General features: G+C 41.2%; 1 protein-coding gene across 24 annotated transcripts in view; it reads right to left on the reverse strand.

Annotated features, from left to right (window-relative positions):
- EYA4 (EYA transcriptional coactivator and phosphatase 4) overlaps window positions 1-19,912 on the reverse strand; it is a 245,583-nt gene that overhangs the window by 48,819 nt on the left and 176,852 nt on the right. For 17 of the 24 annotated variants that reach the window (XM_025209220.1, XM_025209203.1, XM_025209212.1 and 14 more), the window contains 5 exons: window positions 10,057-10,123; window positions 8,097-8,239; window positions 7,818-7,961; window positions 6,397-6,476; window positions 5,857-6,040 (listed from right to left, as the gene is read on the reverse strand). In XM_025209220.1, coding sequence (XP_025065005.1) covers window positions 5,857-6,040; window positions 6,397-6,476; window positions 7,818-7,961; window positions 8,097-8,239; window positions 10,057-10,123 — 618 coding nt within the window. The remainder of the gene's footprint in view (window positions 1-5,856; window positions 6,041-6,396; window positions 6,477-7,817; window positions 7,962-8,096; window positions 8,240-10,056; window positions 10,124-19,912) is intronic. The other 7 variants (XM_025209218.1, XM_025209210.1, XM_025209214.1 and 4 more) reach the window with 2 other exon arrangements.

Here is a 19,912-nt window from a genome sequence, read left to right on the forward strand (position 1 = left end):
GCCCCCCCCCCCCCCCCCAGCCTTCTTTTCTCCAGGCTGAAGAGTCCCAAGTAGTTGAAGGCTGCTATGAAATCCCCTCTCAGCCTCCTCTTCTCTAGATTAAATAAGCCCAGTTCCCTCAGTCTTTCCTCATAAGTCATGTCCCACATCCCCCTCACCATTTTTGTTGCCGTCTGCTGGATGCTGTCTAATTTGTCCATATTCTTTCCTTAGGGGGGCTCAAAACTGAACACACTATTCCAAATGTGGCCTCACCAGGGCTGAATAGAGGGGAATAATCACTTTCCTTACCTTGCTGGTAACACTACTACCAATGCAACCCGGTATGCTGTTAGCCTTCTTTACAACAAAGGCACACTGTTGGCTCATATTTAGCTTATTGTCCACTGTAACCCCTAAGTCCTTTTCTACAGAGCCGCTGCCCAACCAGTGCTGATGCAGAGGATTGTTCTGCCCTAAGTGGAGGACTTTGCACTTGTCCTTTTTGAACTTCATGAGATTCCTTTTGGCCTAATCCTCCAATTTGTCTAGGTCACTCTGAATCCTAACCCTACTCTCCAGCATATCCTCTACTCCCCCCAGCTTGGTGTCATCTTCAAATTTGCTGAGGGTTCACTCTATGCCATCTTCCAGGTTGTTGATGAAGACACTGAACAAAACTGGCTGCAGGGGTGACCCCTGGGGCACTCCATTTGATACTGGCTGCCAACTAGAGATTGAGCCATTGATTACTACTCTCTAAGCCTGATACTACAGTCAGTTTTCTATCCACCCTACAGTCCATTCATCCAGCCCATACTTCCTTAGCTTGCCTGCAAGAAAGTTGTGGGAGACCATATCAAAAGCCTCTCCTGATCATCATGAGTTTTCAAAGATGATGGCTAGTGGCCAGCCAACTTCCTCAGCACTCTCAGGTTTGCATCTTGTATGGCATCATGGACTTGTATATGTCCAGCTTTTCTAAATAGTCCCTAACCTGTTCTTTTGCCACTGTTGGCTGCTCATCTCCTCCCCAAACTATACTGCCTGGTGCAGTAGTCTGGAAGCTAAGGGTCTCCCAGCACTGACCTGTGGTCATGGAACTGGTGCTGGGAGTTTCCTGCTGGGGGGGTGGGGTTCCCTGCCCAGATCCACAAGCATAGAACTGTGGGGGGAACTGTGGGGGGAACAGACAGCTTGTTCCCCTCCTCTCCTCCCCTCCCAGCTCTGCACTTGCGGTCCTTATTTAGGCTGAGCATTAGGTGCCTCTGTTCACTTGCAATCTATTGCACTTTGCAATTCAAAATGCCCAGTTCTAAGGTACAGTATAATACTGACATTTTCTCCGCAAGTCTGGTGGCTAGATAACTCATCCAGAAAGAGGGAGATCTGGTCTTAGACCCTCCTCAGCCTAAAGAGATTTCCATTTCTCCCACTTTGTAGCCAAGTTCCCTGACTACCAAACTATAGAAAAGGTTGCACTCACCATCCTCCTTGTGGAAGGTTGGCCATTGGGCAGCCAAAAGTGTATGAGTCACGGGTCCAAAAGGGTTTCAGCAAAAAGTAGCCTGACTCTAGCTCAGTGAGTATAGCACTCCCCTGGGAAGGGGAAGAGTCTTTAGTTGCAGTGTCAGGATTATTTCTGTTTTGTAATCAGTCATCTTTAAAGTGAAATGGGTTCTGGAGTCTTGGAAGCAAGCAAGACAGGGGTAAAGGGGCAATGCCTGTAATACCAAGAGTTGTAGCCCTCTCTCGGGAATATGAGTCCTGGTGTAACAGGAAGCCAGAGGTCTCTGGTACTTGAGTGGAGAGCCAGGGAGCCATAGACTAAGCATGCCTGTTGCAGGGCTAGCAGCTCAGCAACAGAACAGCAGAGAAGAGCCCTGCTAAGGCAGGAAGAGAAGCAGTTATAAGCTCCCCTGCAAGCTAGCCATCTGTCCCTAATTGGAAACCCTTGTGTGTGGCTGGGGAGTCACCTGATCAGAAGGAGCAGGGCTTAGGAGGCATAAAAACCCAGAGCCTGAGCCAGAACAGGAAGTCTGGCCCTGCACACAGCAGGGAGAAGGGCTCTGAAGCAAGATGGTTACAAGACTGACTGATACCTGAGATGCCCTGGAAACTACACATAAGGAACTTAAGGCATAGACAGAAGTGATAATTTCCACCCTATCTGGCCTCAAAAGTGCTCTACTGCCATTACTAAACAGAAGTGTCCTGCTGCAGAGAGCTTTAAAAGGGCCCAATCCCAGAGTTCAGATGAAGATGTTCCAAAACAAAACATCTTCAGTAACTTGTGCCTATGCCTCCTCCCAGCCTCAGTGCTGTTTTCAGAATGAGAGGGGGGAAAGGGAGAGAAGGAAGTTCGGTCTGGGGTTTTTTTACCTGGCACTGGAAGGTGGGGTGGGTGGATTGGAGCCTCCCCCCCCCCCGCATGACCCTCCAATGTCGATTGGAAAACCCCAAGAATTAACTCTCTCCACTCCCTTTCCATCCTCCCATTCTGAAAACAGTGGTTGGGCTGGGAGGGGGAAGAGGAGCATTGCTAGGGGAGACCAGCTGCAGGCTTGCAGCCAGCAGCTGGATTCCCCAACCCCCTGGACTCAACAGCAAACTTCTGTTTTTAGAGGGAACCAATCATGTTGGTGCACACCTTCTGGATTAGACCCCTCAAGCAGCTTAGCTGCTACTTTGTCTAGTTTTTCTATGCCAATAGGATTTAGGCATGAGCTAGGCACAAGTTGCTAAATTCAAGCAATTCTGGGCTTGCCCAGAACTGAATAGCAGTCACCTAAGGAAATTTCAGACTGGAGAAGACTCAGTGAGTTTCAGATGTTTCCCGGGTTAGGTAGCTTTAGATTGTAGTTTCAGACCTACCTAGCCCTCCAATAGCACACCGACAGGTACAAGAAGAATAAGGAGTGCTTTTAGCGCCAAGAAAGAAACTGTGACTTGAGATCTGACTAACGGCATGCAAGAACATAACTAGGCATTCTTTAACACTGCAAGTCATTTTCTGACTGCAATTTCTTATCGTTTGTACAGTTAGTAGGAAGAGAAAATGTTTGTTTTAAGTTTTTATCTGGTTGACTTCTTTCTTGATTTAATAAATACAATTAAAATTGAGATTTGACTGTTGGGCTGAGGGTCATGATTATTTGTATGTGTTAAAGGATTTTCTACCTTCAGTAAAGGAAAAGTACTCTCACCCCAGGTTAATAAAAGGAGACCCTGCTAGCTATTTGGAATATCATCAGGCACACGATTTGCATACCAGAGAGGAATGAAGAGGGAAGCACCTGATTGCCTTCTATCTCAGACTTTAAATGGCTAGCTCATGGTTCACCAGCCAATGAGGCTCTGTTTGGATAGCAAGTAGAACATGATCTAGGCTGCAATGTTCAGATGTGACCTACTATATCAGAAGTGTTCACCATGTTCCAAACTAAGGGCTAAACATTCAAAACGTTGCACTTTACTTAAGCAAATATATTTTTAAAGTGACACACAAGGACACAGGCATGCAGTGTATTTGTAAAGTGGGTGTTGCACTGTGCACACAGTGTCGCATGATCAATTCAACACTTCACAGAATTGGGGGGGTGTGAACAGATTTACAAGTCCAGTTGCACAGGGTACTTAAAAGACACGTTCATATATTTATACATTAAAAAAACCCATTTAAAACATATACATCCTTCTTACTGTTCCTTGCATACATGCTTTTTATCATTTTGTTTAGGTCATATAAAGATCTTCACATTGTATTCAGTTTGTAAAACACCACAGCAAGAGAGCTTGTAAATGCACTATACCAATAGATCACTTCTAATAATTTCAGCAATAGGATGAAATAAAGTGCAAACCTACCAACTGAAAAAAATACTGTCAAGTTCCCTCAGGAAGTTCAAAAGGTTATGGAAACATACATTGGAACATAAACAGTCTAACATAATTTAAATAATATTCATTACATTTTTCAACATACAGTAAAATATTTTAAGATATAATGTGGAACAATGAGTATAGTCAATTTTCCACAAGTATTCCAGTTTTACCTGAGTATAACTTATTGACATTTTACTTTTTGTCTTAAATTCTGTCAGTTTTTTGCTGAATCCAGTGGTTAACATTACTTAAGCTTTAGTCAAAGCTGTTCAACTATTTTCAAGGTCCAAGAGAGAGAAAAAATACCCACTTCCACACATGCAGTTTTTGTAATGGGAAGCATGGGGACTCTCAATTATAAACGGTATTACCAGTGCTGCCCATAATTTGTATATAATTGTAACTCCTCTGTGAGCATATTCATTATTATATTTTTACAGTACTCGTATTTCATTCAGTTCACTTACTGCAAAGAGAATAAAGAGAGGTTTCGGTCCAATGCACCTATTTCTCTTTCACAGAGGCTGCATCTACATGAGACCCTGATTGCGCAGTTGTTACTGTGTAGTCATTTAGTACTTGTATAAACAAGTACCAAATGACTGCACAGTAACCAGAGTTACTGCATAGTAGCATTGCTGAATGGTTTTTAGGTGATGCTGATTGTGTAGTAGCTTGTTACTACTGCACAGTAGCGTCACATCATGCTACCTGCCATTCAAGGCTACTACACAGTAGTAATGAGCTACTACATGGTCAGTGTCTCATGTAGATGCACCCAGTTTGCTCAAAAACTTACTGAAATCAGTCAATCTTTCCACAGCTTTCCATAGATTATGGAACAGAGACTAGATTATGGAACAGAGACTCATTACAGATACTGCATTGTTTATCATGAATGAAGCAAAATTTCCTGGAAGAGAAACAGTGTTCCTGAGCTTCTGGACTGTAACTTGCCAGGCTCTTTTTTCTCTCCTACAGAGTTATGTGGCTTAAGGGTAAGCCACTTAATCTCTCTTTATCTCTGTCCCACATACGTAAAATGAGGGTACTACTACTTGACTTCACAGGGATGTTGCAAAGATAAAATCATTAACCTTTATGAGGCAACTAATGTAATGGACACCACACTATCCGAAAGGAAAAGAAATCCTTATTAACAGAAGTATTTGGAAGGTATACTGTCATGGGGCTACAAGCTAAATGATTAGGATAAAAAGAAAAACTGAACACTGCCTCACTCACAGAAGAATGCTAATTTCATGCACTGGATGAGGTGAGGTCTCATAGAAACTGTATGTGACAAGGTAATAAAATACTGTACTGTAAAGCAGAGGCACAAGGGGGCACAGTTGGCCTGGCAAAGGGAACTGCCTTTTCCTAACCTCTGAGAGCTTCTTATTGAAATTGTGACTATTTTAAAATAATTTTACAGATTTATTTATATTAATATCAGAGGGCTCTACTGTAAAAATTAAATTTTGAGAATTAGAAGGTAAGGTATATGTTATAGCTAAGAGCTTCACAGTGCCTTTCTAGATTGGGGACTAAATAAACAAATAAATGTAGTTTGGTTTTAATGATTTATTATAACATTTAATACAAGAGACTAGTAAATATACTCCAGTACTCCAGTCTCAGTAATATAAGATCTCGCCATATTCTGGTATTAAGTGTTTGTTGAGAGTTGGGCTGAGGTTGCTTTACTTGCCCTAACACAGTAGTTCTGGGTAAGCAAAGATCTATCCATGATTGCATAGCTTTGCTCTTTGCTCCTCACAACATAGATGTCTCAATCAGTTTGCCAAAATAACATCTAACCTAGATATACAAAATTATTTTTTTCCTTTTAAAATACCTTCTTAACTTTTTCCATAAAATATAAATATCTCTGATTATTTCAAATCAGTTAAATTTTTTCTATGTTGGATTATTAATTTCTAATCTTTACACCTCTAAACAGATTGGATAAAATACACAAAAATGTTTCACCTGAATGTAGGTCTGTACCTGGTTGACTAGTCAGGCCAGGGAGAGCCTCCTGCAACTGATAGGTGGATGATGATGAAGAAGTGCCATCAGCGGTATTGTTTGAGGTCATATATGCTCCATAGGTTGATGCTGAATAATACTGTGCATATTGGTTTTGGCCAAAAGTGGTGTAAGATGGATACTCCTGGAATAGTAAAGGAAATTAATAAAGTGAAACAATCAGTGAGTCCTCTTTTACGTTTATGTCTGTGCAATCAAAGTTTAATTTTCGTAATCAAGACTACTGTTGATTTCTTTTTAAGAATCATTAAAATTAACAGCCAGATTTTAAAACATATTTAAGTGTCCAAAAAAATGGGAAAAGACCAAATGTCCAAAAAAATGGGAAACTGGGATTTTTACAATTGTCCATTCCAAATGTGCATTCATAACAGTTTTATTTCAATGTTAATAGGTGAAATTTATAGTTATTATGCAAGTATCTGATTTCTTTAAAATATGATTATTTTGTATTTCATGTAAAAATATTTATATTCATACCTGTTGTGAACTACTGAAGTTTGTAGAATTTGAGACTGAATTGTTTGCATAAATAGTAGATGATGGTGTAAAGCTAGAACCTAAAGTTTAAAAACAGAATTCATTACAAGAAGTTATTTATTTGTGGATGGTAACAACAGTCTAAATAACATATTTCACATTAAACCACAGATAAATCAGAAGCACAAAGACCTCAGAATCTCATTTTAGAATATAAAATGTTATAATATTTAACAGAACTAGAACACATGCCATATTTATTTTTTCCTTTTTGTATTGTATAAAAAAGCTTGATTTTGCTGATCAAAAAAGAAACTTTTCACATTTGCTACAATATCTCAGACATTCCTACATAAATTTATTTTTATCACTCCCTTCTTGCACTTCATTCATGTAGCTGAGTTTGTGTTCTCTTGCAACCATAAAGTCTCAGCCAAAATAAATTTTTGCTTAAAGATTTTAATGATACAGGTATTTTAATAGATCATACTGCACAATCCATGCTTATCCTCATATTCTGGATAACCCACGCTGCAATTAAAGAATACTTTATATTATTTTACTTTATATTATATGAAGATAAAAATACATTGGAAGCTAAAAAATAACAAAGATAAACTCCAAATAAAACTGTATATGTTAAAACAAAAGAGTGAAAAATAAATACAATAATGATATATTAAGAAAAAAATTACAATAATTTAGTAGAAGCCCAAAGAAAACAAGTGTCAAATGGTGGAATTTTCATAAATGTATAACACAGAAAAAAGAAAGAAGTAATGTTATAATAATAATTTTTATAAAAATAATAATATCTCCCATTTTGGTAGGGAGTCTACTAGTACAACTTATACATTGCTGCTGTTTTTCTTTTCTTTTTACCTCTCTTTTTAATTAACAAATGCAAATTGAGGGTGAAATCCTTTTGTTGATGAAATCAAAGGCAGGCTCTCTTGACTTCAACAGCAAGCATTTCACGGTTAAAGGTATGATTGAGATGTTGTCATCATGGATTTCCAAATCTGTTGCTCAAATTTGTATGAGGACTGACATCATGTGACTTCATTTGCTAGTCTACCATTCAGACACGTTCTAAGCATTTTTTTGATTAAGCAATTATAAAAAGGGAAATTTCCAATGTTATTTAGGTGCTTAAGAATGCACGTGTGTGTTTAGTGGGATTTTCAAAAGCATGTAAGTAAATGAGGTGTCTAATTGTTATTGAACTCCATGGGATTTAGGTACCTAACCTATTCTGGTACTTCTAAAAATCCCACTAGGCAGCGATCTATATTTTTGGGGGGCCAAAACATTCCTGTACCTAAAAGACCTATTTCAGATAGTCTTACTCATACTGAAGTGCACCTCACTCGATGAACAGTCCCATTGAAATGAAAAACATGATGGCAATGGTTACTGACCTGGCATTTGATAAGAATACGGTGTTTGGCCTGGTTGCGGGGTGGAAAATCCTGGACTGTAACTGAGGCACCCACTCTGCAGTGGTGACTGTGTTTGTGAAAGCCCGCTTTCCGTCTTGATGCCTGGCAACATTACACCCAAATCTGCGTAAGAAATTAATTTTCAACTGATTCTTTAAAATATTTTCTTACAGTTGGGGAGAAAAGTAAAAAAAAAAATCAAATTGGCAATTGATGTTAGTGCTAACTATGGAGGAATAAGAACAAAAAGTCAAATACCGTAAGTAGGTAAACTGTAAGGCTGTCCTGTCTGTGAGTAGGCTGTATAGACTGCTGGCTGTTGCATTCCTGAATACTGGGTCTGTCCAGCATAGGCTGACATAGTTTGTGCTGCTGGTGTAGAAAGAATGTGTGGATAGGGCCTAAATATCAGGAAAAATAGCATTACTGTGGCAACAAATACTTGGCATTTTGATTCAAGCAATAAAAATAAAAAAGGCTTCAAGAAGTCAAAAAACAGTTTATTCTGCCAAAAACTACTCTTGTGGAAACCCAGTCCATCCCCCACTAAAGTAAATGGAAGACTCTATGGTTTCTATTCCCTGGCACAGAGTGGATTTTTTGTGCTGTTTCACCAGTACAATCTAGCCTTAAAATTACAGTATGGAGCTATAAGTGGACCATCCCATAACTCTATTTGGTGTTGAACCCTTAACCGCAGATGTAACCCTGAAAAGCCCTCAGGCTGTTCTAACTGAGTGAAAGGGAACTGGCCTTGCAGATACCAGCAATCGCAGGAAAGTGGAGTTCCAAGGTCAACTTTAAGTTTATAGACACTTTTACCATGTGTATGTGCTATGTGCAAGCAATGTTTGCTCAACTACAACTGATGATCTGGTCTTTTGACTTCAATGGGAGATGGATCATGTCCATATTAAGTAGCATTAAAAATGTCTCTAGTGATACTTTACTATTCAGGTGGGCTTTCACAATTTGGAAAATATAGGCTAAACAAAACAGAATGGAAATAAATGTGATCGTTTGTTTATAAGTACTAAAATTTTATGTGGAGAGTGAATAAAATCAAGTTTGAAATGTTGCCCTCCAGAGTTGAAAAACATACAGTGAAACATTTGTCTTGTATTCTTTAATAAGTCAAACAACATTTTATGGACCAAAAGTTGAATAAACACACTGCAGAATTAACCAAACTGAAATTTGGCCATTAAAAGCCATGACTAAGCATTAGATGCTGATTTATTTTGCTTTTGTTTTTCTAGTTAGTTCAGTACAGTTGGCAGCAATTGCTATCAGAAAAAGATTGCACATTAATTTAGATGCCAATAAATTATTACAGCAAATTAAAAATTCAGCTAGACCTTGTAATATATATGGCCAAGAATCTGATATACTGAAGGCCAAATCCCATTGTCAAAGACATAAGAAAGACCACATTTAATTCAGACACTTGTTTATATTCTTAAATATGTTATATCGTAACATGAATGCAAACTTACCAAAACAAAGTAACTTTAGAAGGTACAACTTGCTAAAGTTTCAAGATTTTCATTGTAGAAGCATAAACCAATTTTTTCAAGTTAATTAGCACTGTCATCTATGCAGGAACAAGTGCGTACTGCTGTAATGCACATGTATGCACAAAACTGGCAATGCCACATGTATGCATTACCCCTGTGCCATCCCTAGCAATTTTATCTATTGTCTTTGTGTTTTTTAACAACTTTTTGCTCTTGGAGTTATGTAATTAAATGAGAATGTCGGCATTCATGTATAATAAAATAAAAAGTCAACTTTCTAGCCCTTGTGACTGCAAAATAATCATAATAAAAGAGCTAGAGAATATGATGCCTAAGATTAAAAAAAAAATAGAAGGCAAATACAAAGAACTAAAAATCTATTCTTTTAAAAATCTTTTGATTTCTTAAGCCAGTCTTGTGATTTTGGAGCAACAGATGCATGCTTTTTTATTGCTTAGGAATATTTGGCTGTACCAGTATAGAAACAAATACCATGTATCTGTACACTGCAAAAATTTATATCTTGACAAGAAAAAAATATAGCGAAATTATACTAATGGAGAGCAGCATCAACCCTTAAGTTATTTTCAAAGTAGATACTGATCAACAGATTGAGTATTAAGATCTAAAATTCTAACAACAGAATTGTCTAAAGTCTTGGTCATTCAGTAAGAAAAGCTAATAAAGGTGTAGCCACTAACTTTGAGGGATATATCTGCGGTGAGTACTGATGTGCTGATCTTGGACTGTAGCCACTACTCGTTATTACTGTAAAACAAAAAACAAAAGTACAACACTTTTAAACCAAAAGAAATTTAACATACAAAACAAATTGCAAAGATTATGCATACTAGTTTTTTTTACATTAATTAATAGAATATCTAGCTAAAAGGGGATAATTTTTCAACATTTAAGGGTGTTTATGTATGTGATCTGGGAGGGGTGGGCGGGACACTTTAAAGTGCCTGGAGCATCACGTTTATCAGCATTCCTATGCTGAAAAATGGTGGTGAGGGTGCTTTAACTAAAACTCATCTGAAATTACCATGCTCCAGCAGATTCCAGCATGGTAATTATTGCACTCCAGCAGACTCTAGCCTCACATGTATCAGTGTCCCCATGCTGAAAAATGGCAGCAGGGGCACTTTAACTAAAGTTCATTCAACAAGATTTAGTTAAAGAATCCCCGCTCCTATTTTTCAGCATGGGGTCACTGATACACATGATACTGGAGTCTGCTGGAGTGCAGTAATTACCACGCTCCAGCAGACTCGATTAATCAAGTCTGTAATTATAGCACATCAGAGCAGCCTTGCTCCAGGTGTATAGGTGCTTTAAATGAATACATTTTAATACATGAACAGAAAACATGCAGCAGGCCCTTAAGTAGTCTATGTTGTATGGAACATTTTCTCCTAGGATTAGCATGCAGCACTTTTAAAGGTTTTTTTTATACATTTCTGCATACATTTTAGGTGCATATAATTCACAATCTTTGATCTATAAGCCACGAAGATTTCGCTAACTGAAACTTTGGTGTGTTAAAAACTGCTACTTAAAGTGTGTAATCTAATGTATAATATTACATAGCATTGAAAAATATCTACTTTAAAGCTTCATATCCACAACTTTTATTAGGCATTTGATTTTGCATTATATGTTTTCATTTAAGCTTGAGTTTTTAGAGTGAATTTAGCAGTGGTGAAAACTTCTAGATTGACAGTCTTGGAAAATGAATTCACTTATTTATCATCACACTAATTAGAGAAGTGGTGGCAATATTTGCTTTTTAAACACACACAGAAACAACCCAACACAGTAGCAATCTACACTACTAGCAGCTGTATTCTTTTGAGAAAGCTCACAGAACGATAGTCATATTCTATTAAAATTTCATTCAAAAATAGTGCCCAAACTGGACTAATTCCAAGTGTTTGGAAGTTTCTCTTTCCTTTAACCATCTGTCTTGACTAAGACAGATGTATTCCAAATATATGTACTCTAAAGTGTTGAACCAATTCCTTCAGAGCAAATCCATACTGGGCAAACGTACAGAGTGTCTTTATTAGGCCATCTGCTGTTCATTCACTTTTCAAAAGATTAAAGTGGTACACAACGAAGCACTGGAATTTCTTTAGTCTAATCAATCATAGTTGTACTTCAAAGTATACCCTCTTCCTGAGCTGTTCATAATGGTACTAGAAACCAACTTTTAGAATTGTAGAAGTGACAAATAGGTTTAGGTTCCTAACTATTTTATGAAATGCGATATATTTCTACGTAGGAGTCTAATGAATGCCTTTAAGATCTATTGCTCTGAACACACACAGACCTTCATAATTCATGTGGCATTTAAAATATATTTAGAACATCTCACATTTAAAGAAAAATATACTAGAAAGAAAAGAAACAACTTATCTTCAATTCAGATTAGGTATATTTTAAAAATAAGGGAGTACTAGATTATAATTTTTGAATACTTGCCATCAATTTTCATAAAAGTATGTACATTTGAAAGTTGCTTAAGGTTTGTCTATACTGAGAAGATATTGAAAAAGCTAGAACGTGAATCTAAAGAGCAGGAGTTATTTCATCCTGGGCATGCCTATACAAAATCTTTATTGTGCAGTAGACCAACTGTTGCACACTAAATGTTGCACATCTATACGTGCGCCCCTGTTGAGCCAGAGTAAACTAATTTACTCTGCAGCAGGACAGTACTTGTAAATACAAGTAAATACAAGTACTGTCCTGCTGCAGAGTATTTTTCTCCACTGCAGTGCACAAATAGATGCTGACAGGGCTGGCTGGGACAGGAGGGTGCTTTAGTGCAGGGGTTGCCTTGCTGCCAGCCCACCCCTCTGCAGCATGTTGAGCCAGAGGATGCAGCCCCAGTCTGGCAGGCTGACCCCTGGGGCCTGCTGCCAGCTGGGGCTGCTCTAACCTGACTCAATGTGCTGCAGTCCCAGGAGCATGTGCAAATGGCACTCCCAGAGCAATAAACTCTGGAGCAATACGTTTCAGAATGTATTGTTTCACATTAATATGTGTGTGTGACTCTTAGTGTGGATATTCTTTCTTATTAATAGTGAGTGCCTCTGTGGAAGAAGGAAAGGGCAGATCCATAGGAAGGTTGTGGGGAGGGTGGCAGTGTGGTCATGCTGTGCATGTGCAGTGAGCTCAGAGCTTATCATCTGTGCAGTGCAGGTTCCCATTGGCATAAGCCCTGGCCAGAGCCACTGCTTTTTGAAGCTCCAGAGCCCAGGGGGTGAGCATTGCTGCTGTCTGCTTCCTTTCCCACCCCCAGTTGAATTCAGAAGCTAAGGAAAAAGAGGGGCTGAACAGTGGCTCTTGAGCTCTGGAACTGCATGAAAGCTGTGGTTCTGGTCAGAGATCATGCTGATCATCTGGTGAGCTAACAGAGATTACATCACATGTGGAGCTCTGGAGTCCAGGCCGAGAAGATGGTAAGCATAGAGCTCACTGTGTACACACAGCATAGCCAAAGTGGAGCATAGCTACACCCCTCTTACTCTACTCCTGGATCTGCTGCTGTAGGCAAGCCCTTAGCTGCATATACCAAAGTGCACAGACATGCAGGACAACTGAACCAGGTCACTGATTGGGAACCAGTTCACAACTGTATGAAGTGCTGAGGCTCTAATAGAAGGGCATGAGAGCACCCATCTAAGTCTGCTTCACAGTAGCTTAGTAGTGGGTGGGAGTGCCTGCACCCATATTTTGTGAGTCCCAGAGGTGGGTGACACTGTGGGAGTTTTCAATTGTCTTCTGTCTCTTCTCTTCTTAACATGAATCATAGAATTGTAGAAAATTAGGGTTCAAAGGGACCTCAGGAGATCAACTAGTTTAAACCTCTGCTAAAAGCAGGACTATCCCCAACTGTAGCACCTCAGCCAAGGCTTTGTCTAGCTGGGTCTTCAAAACCTTCAAGGATGGAGATTCTACAACTTCTCTGGGTGACCTGTTCCAGTGCTTGACTACCCTCCTACTGAGAAAGTTTTTCCTAATATCTAACCTAAGCATCGCTTGTTGAAACTTGAGACCACTGCTCCCTTTTTTGTCATCTGCCACCACTGAGAACAGTCTAGCTCCATCATCTTCTGAACACCCCCTTCAGGTAGTTGAAGGCTGCTATTAAATTTTCTCTCTTCTCCAGATTAAATAAGCCCTGTTCCCTCAGCCTCTCCTCATAAGTAATATGCCCCAGCCCCTAACCATTTCTGTTGCCCTACACTGGACTCTCTCCAATTTGTCTACAGCCTTTCTGTAGTGGGGGCCCCAAAACTGGACATCGTACCCCAGACATGGCCTCACAAGTGCTGAATAGAGGGAAATACTCACTTCCCTTTACCTGCTGATAGCACTACTACTAATGCAGCCCAGTATGCTATTAGTCTTCTTGGCAACAAGGCCACACTGCTGGCTCATATTTAGCTTCTTGTCCACTGAAAACCTCAGGTCCTTTTCTGTAGAGCTGCTGCTAAGCCAGTCGGTCTCCAGCCCATGCCAGTGAGTGGGATTGTTCCATCCTAAGTATAGGATTTTGCACTTGTCCTTATTGAACCTCATTAAATTTCTTTTGGTCCAATCCTCCAATTTGTCTGGGTATCTCAGAATCCTAGCCCTACCCTCCAGCATTTCTACTATACCCACAGCTTGATGTCACCTGCAAACTCGCAGGTGCAATCCATCCCATTTTCCAGGTTGCCGATGAAGATATTGAACAAAACCAGTCCCAGAACTGACCCCTGGGGCGCTCCCATTGATACTGGCTAGATACCAACTAGATGCTGAGCCACTGATTACTACCCTTTGAGTCCTATGATCCAGCCAATTTTTATCCACCTCACAGTCCATTCATCCAACCCATACATTCTTAGCTTGATTGCAAGAATGTTATGGGAAACCATTTCAAAAGCCTGATAAAGTCAAGGTAGATCATCTCCACTTCTCTCCCTGCACCCACAGAGCCAGTCATTTCATCATAGAAGGCAATCAGGTTGATAAGGCATGACTTGCCCTTGATGAATCCATGTTGACTGCTCCTAATCATCTTCTTCTCCTGCAAGTGCTTAGAAATGGATTCCTTGAGGTTTTGCTCCATGATTTCTCCAAGGACTGAGGTGACGCTGACCAGTCTATAGTTCCCTGGATTCTCTTTCTTCCCTTTCTTAAAGACAGGCACTATATTTGGCCTTTTCCAATCAACCAGGGCCTCTCACAATCACCATGAGTTTTCAAAGATAAAGGCCAACAGCTTTACAATCACATCAGCCAACTTCCCACCACCCTTGGGTGCATCATGTCTGGCCTCTATACACATAGACTTGGACTTTATACAGATCCAAATTTTCTAAATAGCCCCTAACGTTCTTTTGCTACTATCGGCTGCTCACCTCCTCCCCGAACTGTGCTGCCAGGTGGTCTGGGAGCTGACCCTGCCTAAGACTGAGGTAAAAAAGGCATTGAGTATTTCAGCCTTTTTTGCATCCTCTGTCACTAGTTGCCTCTGTCATTCAGTGAGGGACCCACACTTCCCCTGATCTTTTTCTTGTTAGTAACATACTTGTAGAAACCCTTCTTGTTACCCTTCACATCCCTTGTGAGCTGCACCTGCAGTTGCGATTTGGCCTTCCTGATTTCATCCCTGCATGCTTGAGCAATTCTCTTAGTCACCCTAGTCATTTGTCCAAGTTTCCATTCCTTGTAAGTTTCCTTTCTATGTGTTAGCTCACTGAAGAGTTCCCTGCTCAGCCCAGCTGGTCTTCTGACATACTTGCTAGTCTTTCTGTGCATTGAGATGGTTCATTCCTGCACCCTCAGCAAGGTTTCTTGAATATATAACCAGCTCTCCTGGACTCCTTTCCCCCATTAGACTGGCCTCCCAGGGGATCCTGCCCATCAGTTCCCTGAGTGAGTCAGAGTCTGCTTTTCTGAAGTCCAGGGTCCTTGTTCTGCTGCTCTCCTTCCTTCCTTTCCTCAAGATCCTGAACTCAATCATGTCATGGTTGCTGCTGCCCAAGTTGCCATCCACTACTACATTCCTCACCAATTCTTCTCTGTTTGTGAGCAGCAGGTCAAGAAGAACATGTTCCCTAGTTGGCCTCTCCAACACTTGCACCAGGAAGTTGTCCCCACACTTCAAATACATCCTGAATTGCATGCACACTGATGTATTGCCCTCCCAGAAGGTATCAGGGTGATTGAAGTCCCCCATGAAAACCATGGCCTGTGATCAGGAAACTTCTGCTGGCTGTTTGAAGAAAGCCTCATCCACATCATCTCCTAGCTTGGTAGTCTACAACAGACACCCACTACAATGTCACCTTTGTTGCTCCCCCCTCTGACCTTAGCCCAGAGACATTCAGCAGGCCTATCTCCTCAGTGAGCTTCAAAAGCCTGCAATTAACCAAAGTTTCCAGTGTGTTTGGCTTTCTTGAGGTGGGTAGAGGAAGTGCTTGGACGCACACATTTTGGTTCCCACGAGTTGGAGGGCATGTTCAGGGGCTCTGGTTGAGTAGGAAGTAAAGAGACAGTTGGTTGGTAGAAAGATAGCTTTTACTGAATGAAAAGTGCAATGGAGTGCATTAAAACAAAGTGCCAAAAAAAGGAAAAAAGGGGGCAGGAGTGTTCTGACTGCATGCCAGAGCAGCCAGTTGTAGTAGTGCGGACAGGCAGTGAGGGGGTGTCCACACATAGCACTGAACTGATTCACAGTGAACCAGTTCAAAATAGTATCTGACTATCCAGGTATGCTTTTGAACTGTTCCAGATGACTTTAAACTGGTTTAAAAGGTTTGTATGTAAGCCTGCTTCAGGTTGAAACTGTTATGTGTGTCCATGCCCAAAGCAAACTACTCACAAAACTCTAAAGGACTTTTTTATTCACTTAACACCTGAAAAGCATGTTTTCCCTACCACCCCTGTACCTTTATGAAGATAACAAATGGTGATCTAACCAATTCTCAGGGCAAGGGACTTTAATAAGCTAAGGGCTAAAGGGCTAAATCCTGTTTCACCTTTATGTGCTTAAGTGGCACTTACAGACAGTCTGGATTCTTTTTCCATACATGACAGCTTAGAATCTTCCAGGTATGTGTGTACCTGCCAGAAGTAAAATAGAGGAGCACCCTTCAGTCCTCTTGTTCCCAGAGAACAGGCATTGAGCCCAGAAATCTCCAATCCCACCATTCTGCCGCTCCCAGCAACTGTCTGTGAAACCCACTGACAATACGTTAATCCCCAGCTGGTGCTGATCCATGCAAAGGATGATGGTGACTTACCACTGCTACCAGCTATTAGTTTGCTCAAGTGAAAAAGGTCTATGTGTAGAATTCATTCTAACTTTGAAGATGGCCTGTGCCAGGGCTGCCCAATTGCAGCCTACATGCTACATGTGGCCCATGAGAGGTTAAGTTATGACCTGTGGGCTCTCACCTAGCTACTGTTCCCCCCATTGCTCTAGCTGCAAAAACAGCCTGTCTCTGGATTCCCCCTCTCCCCTCTGGCTGCTGCTTCCTACCTTAGCCCCAGTGAGATGATGTAGCATGGGGAGTGGAGGGTGAGTATAGGCCATGTGCATGTAGGGCGAGAGGATCACACCTGTTCTGGACAGCAATGAGGGAAGTGCCCTGGCTGGGAGGGTGGGGACTGGTGGAGTGGGAGGATGGGGACGGACTGAGTGCCCATGCAGCACGTAACCTGGTGGCCTGTGCCTTACCTGGTGCTACGCATGTGGCGCACAGCCCCTGCTGGTGTGGATCCTGGGCCATGTGTACCCTTTGGGGGCTTAGACGTTGGATAGTCCTGACCTATCTTACCCTTAACAAAATACTCCATGATGGAATTTCTGCATCTTTAGTTTGCCTTTTTAAATATGTAGGAAACTACATGCAAAAAGGCATGTTTCACAGTTGGTAGGGTCGGAAAGGACCTGAGCAGATCATCAAGTCCGACCCCCTGCCATGGCAGGAAAGGATGCTGGGGTCAAACGAGGAGGTCTAGCTTCCTTTTGAAGACCCCCAGGGTAGGGGCGAGCACCACTTCCATTGGAAGTTGGTTCCAGATCCTAGCCGCCCTGACTGTGAAGTAGTGCCTCCTGATATCTAGCCTGAATCTACTCTCAGTCAACCTATGGCGGTTATTCCTTGTTACTCCTGGTAGTGCTCAGGGGAACAGGGACTCTCCCATTCCAAGTTTATAGATGGCCACCAGATCCCCTCTCAACCTTCTCTTGTGGAGGCTGAACAAGAGGTCAGGTCCCGTAGCCTCTCCTCATAGGGTCTGCCCTGCTGCCCCCTGATCATGCGGGTGGCCCTCCTCTGGACCCTCTCGATGCTGTCCACATCCCTCCTGAAGTGCACCGCCCAGAACTGGACACACTACTCCAACTGCGGCCTGACCAGTGTCGCATAAAGGGGGAGGATCAAATCCTTGGACCTCCTAACGGGCAGGACATGGGTTCCAACAGCAGGGGCAGATTATGCCTTCCACATGTGGGATGTGGAGGAGCAGCAGCCTTACTTATGCTGGGAACTCTTGACACAGTCCAGCCCATGGCTGAGTTGATGTTGAAAGATTGCAGCATGGGATCATGTAATAAATACTGCATCATAATGCTTCTGGCATCTGAAAGAACCTTGCACAGGAAATCCTCATTCTGGTATTTCCCAACTTTTGAGTGCTTGACTTTGTAACCTTCAGAACATTCTTTTAAGGTATTTTTCTGGGTATAATGAACAAGTGAGAAGGGATGACGGAAAGCCTGAAATGCTTTCACCCTTCTATTAAAATTGCTGACAATTCTCCAATTTACCTGGCATTCCAAGCAATTTAAACACACAAAAGGAGGAATTAACACTTCTATAAAGGCTAATCTACAAAAGCATGGCAGTTCTAAACTAAAGCTTTCAGCATCCTGCATCCTCTACAAACAGGATACTGTGTAGTCTTGCAAAAAGAGTCCTCTTCTACCATATCAAAGTTTCCTAGGCTTTACAGTGATATTAAATGTCAAATCCAATTCTTCATGGTTACTCTATTATATCACAGCAGAAGCAGTTTGCAAAGCAATCTGCCTCCATGATGGGAGGAGAAATATTTTCTTAGAGATAACTTTGTAGAACATTGTGGAATTCTCTGAGAGCCTATACATCATTTAGTGTAATGCCACGGAATGAGTTAAGGGGTTTACAGCTTTAATTCTACAGTTACTAGATCCATGGGGTTTATTTTTCATGATTAACATTATTTCGTTGGATCTCAGCTGTGAAGTTTCTCACTTGTTTAATATATGCCATTTACACCATTTAATCTTGACTTGGCTTTAATGTAGTCACTATAAAATTGCACTTATTTCATCATGAGACCAAAACGTTAATGACTGAAGTTAAAGGCATAGGTATTTCTGATTGCAAAATAGTTATGAACAGTAATTAGCATGTGTGCTTGCTGGAACGGTTTCCCAGCTTGATTTCATGAGGCTGAAATGTTAACCCTTGAGAATCAGGATTTGTAGTAGAATTGCTTATGAAGTAGATGCTGCTCATGTACTGTGAGCTCAGTCTTTCCCCAAGTTACATCAGGGAACAGCCTGGTTGTTCATCACCCTCAGTATTGAAGCAGGTCATCAAGGTTTTGCCCACATGGTTATGTAGCATGCTTAGTGAGAGTCAGTAGCATAACTGAGGAGGGCAGGTCGCCACAGCTGGCAGCTGACTTTGTCACCACTGCCAGCAGTGCCCCGTGTTCCACAACTGCCAGGGCATGAAGTTGCCGTGTTACACCCCTTGCGAGCATCACTATCACACTCACCCCATCCAGCTAGTTCTCTATGCATAGACTGAACCTGGAAATGTGACGGTGAAGTTGCTTCAGGAGCACTCCCTGCAGTCACTCTAGCATTCCACAAGCAAGGGTCATGACATGGGGGATGAGGGAACACCCCCACAGAGTCACCACTGCATTTCTAGGCTTGGCATGTACAAGTGGGTACAATTGACAGGATGTACTCGAGTGTCCCCCATCATGAGTGCCATGGAAGCAATGTAGATGTGCTCCAAGTGTAACAGTGGTGACTACATTTTGCAAGGCTTGTTAGGTTTCCTGTTCAGCTCCACTGCACTGCCCATTTTCTACTGTCTAGAGAAAAGTCAAATAAATTATAACAAAACTAAATACATCAAGGAGAGAGATTCTACATGATAGGCTTTCAAACTCATCTCCGCATTGGGTGTCTTGGCAGTTTTATTACCCAAGGTCCTGGAAGCATTTAATAACAAGCCAAACTCCTTTCTGATTCATCAAAGCATTCAGACATATGTTTAAATCCTTGACTTCACAGAGGTTTATGTGTGTGCTTAAGTACTTTCCTGAATTGGGGAAGTAACAGAGGTTTCTAATAATGATCTGCAGTATCCTGTACTTTTAAATGATATGTATGTAAGTACATCTCACAAATTCGATGGTTTACATGCATAGGACTGGACATTCTATTTAATCCATAGAATCCTTCTCCACCCCCACATAGGCTCTCCC

The sequence above is a fragment of the Alligator sinensis genome, unplaced genomic scaffold, assembly GCF_000455745.1.
Source record: "Alligator sinensis unplaced genomic scaffold, ASM45574v1 scaffold849_1, whole genome shotgun sequence".
Taxonomy (NCBI): domain Eukaryota; kingdom Metazoa; phylum Chordata; order Crocodylia; family Alligatoridae; genus Alligator; species Alligator sinensis.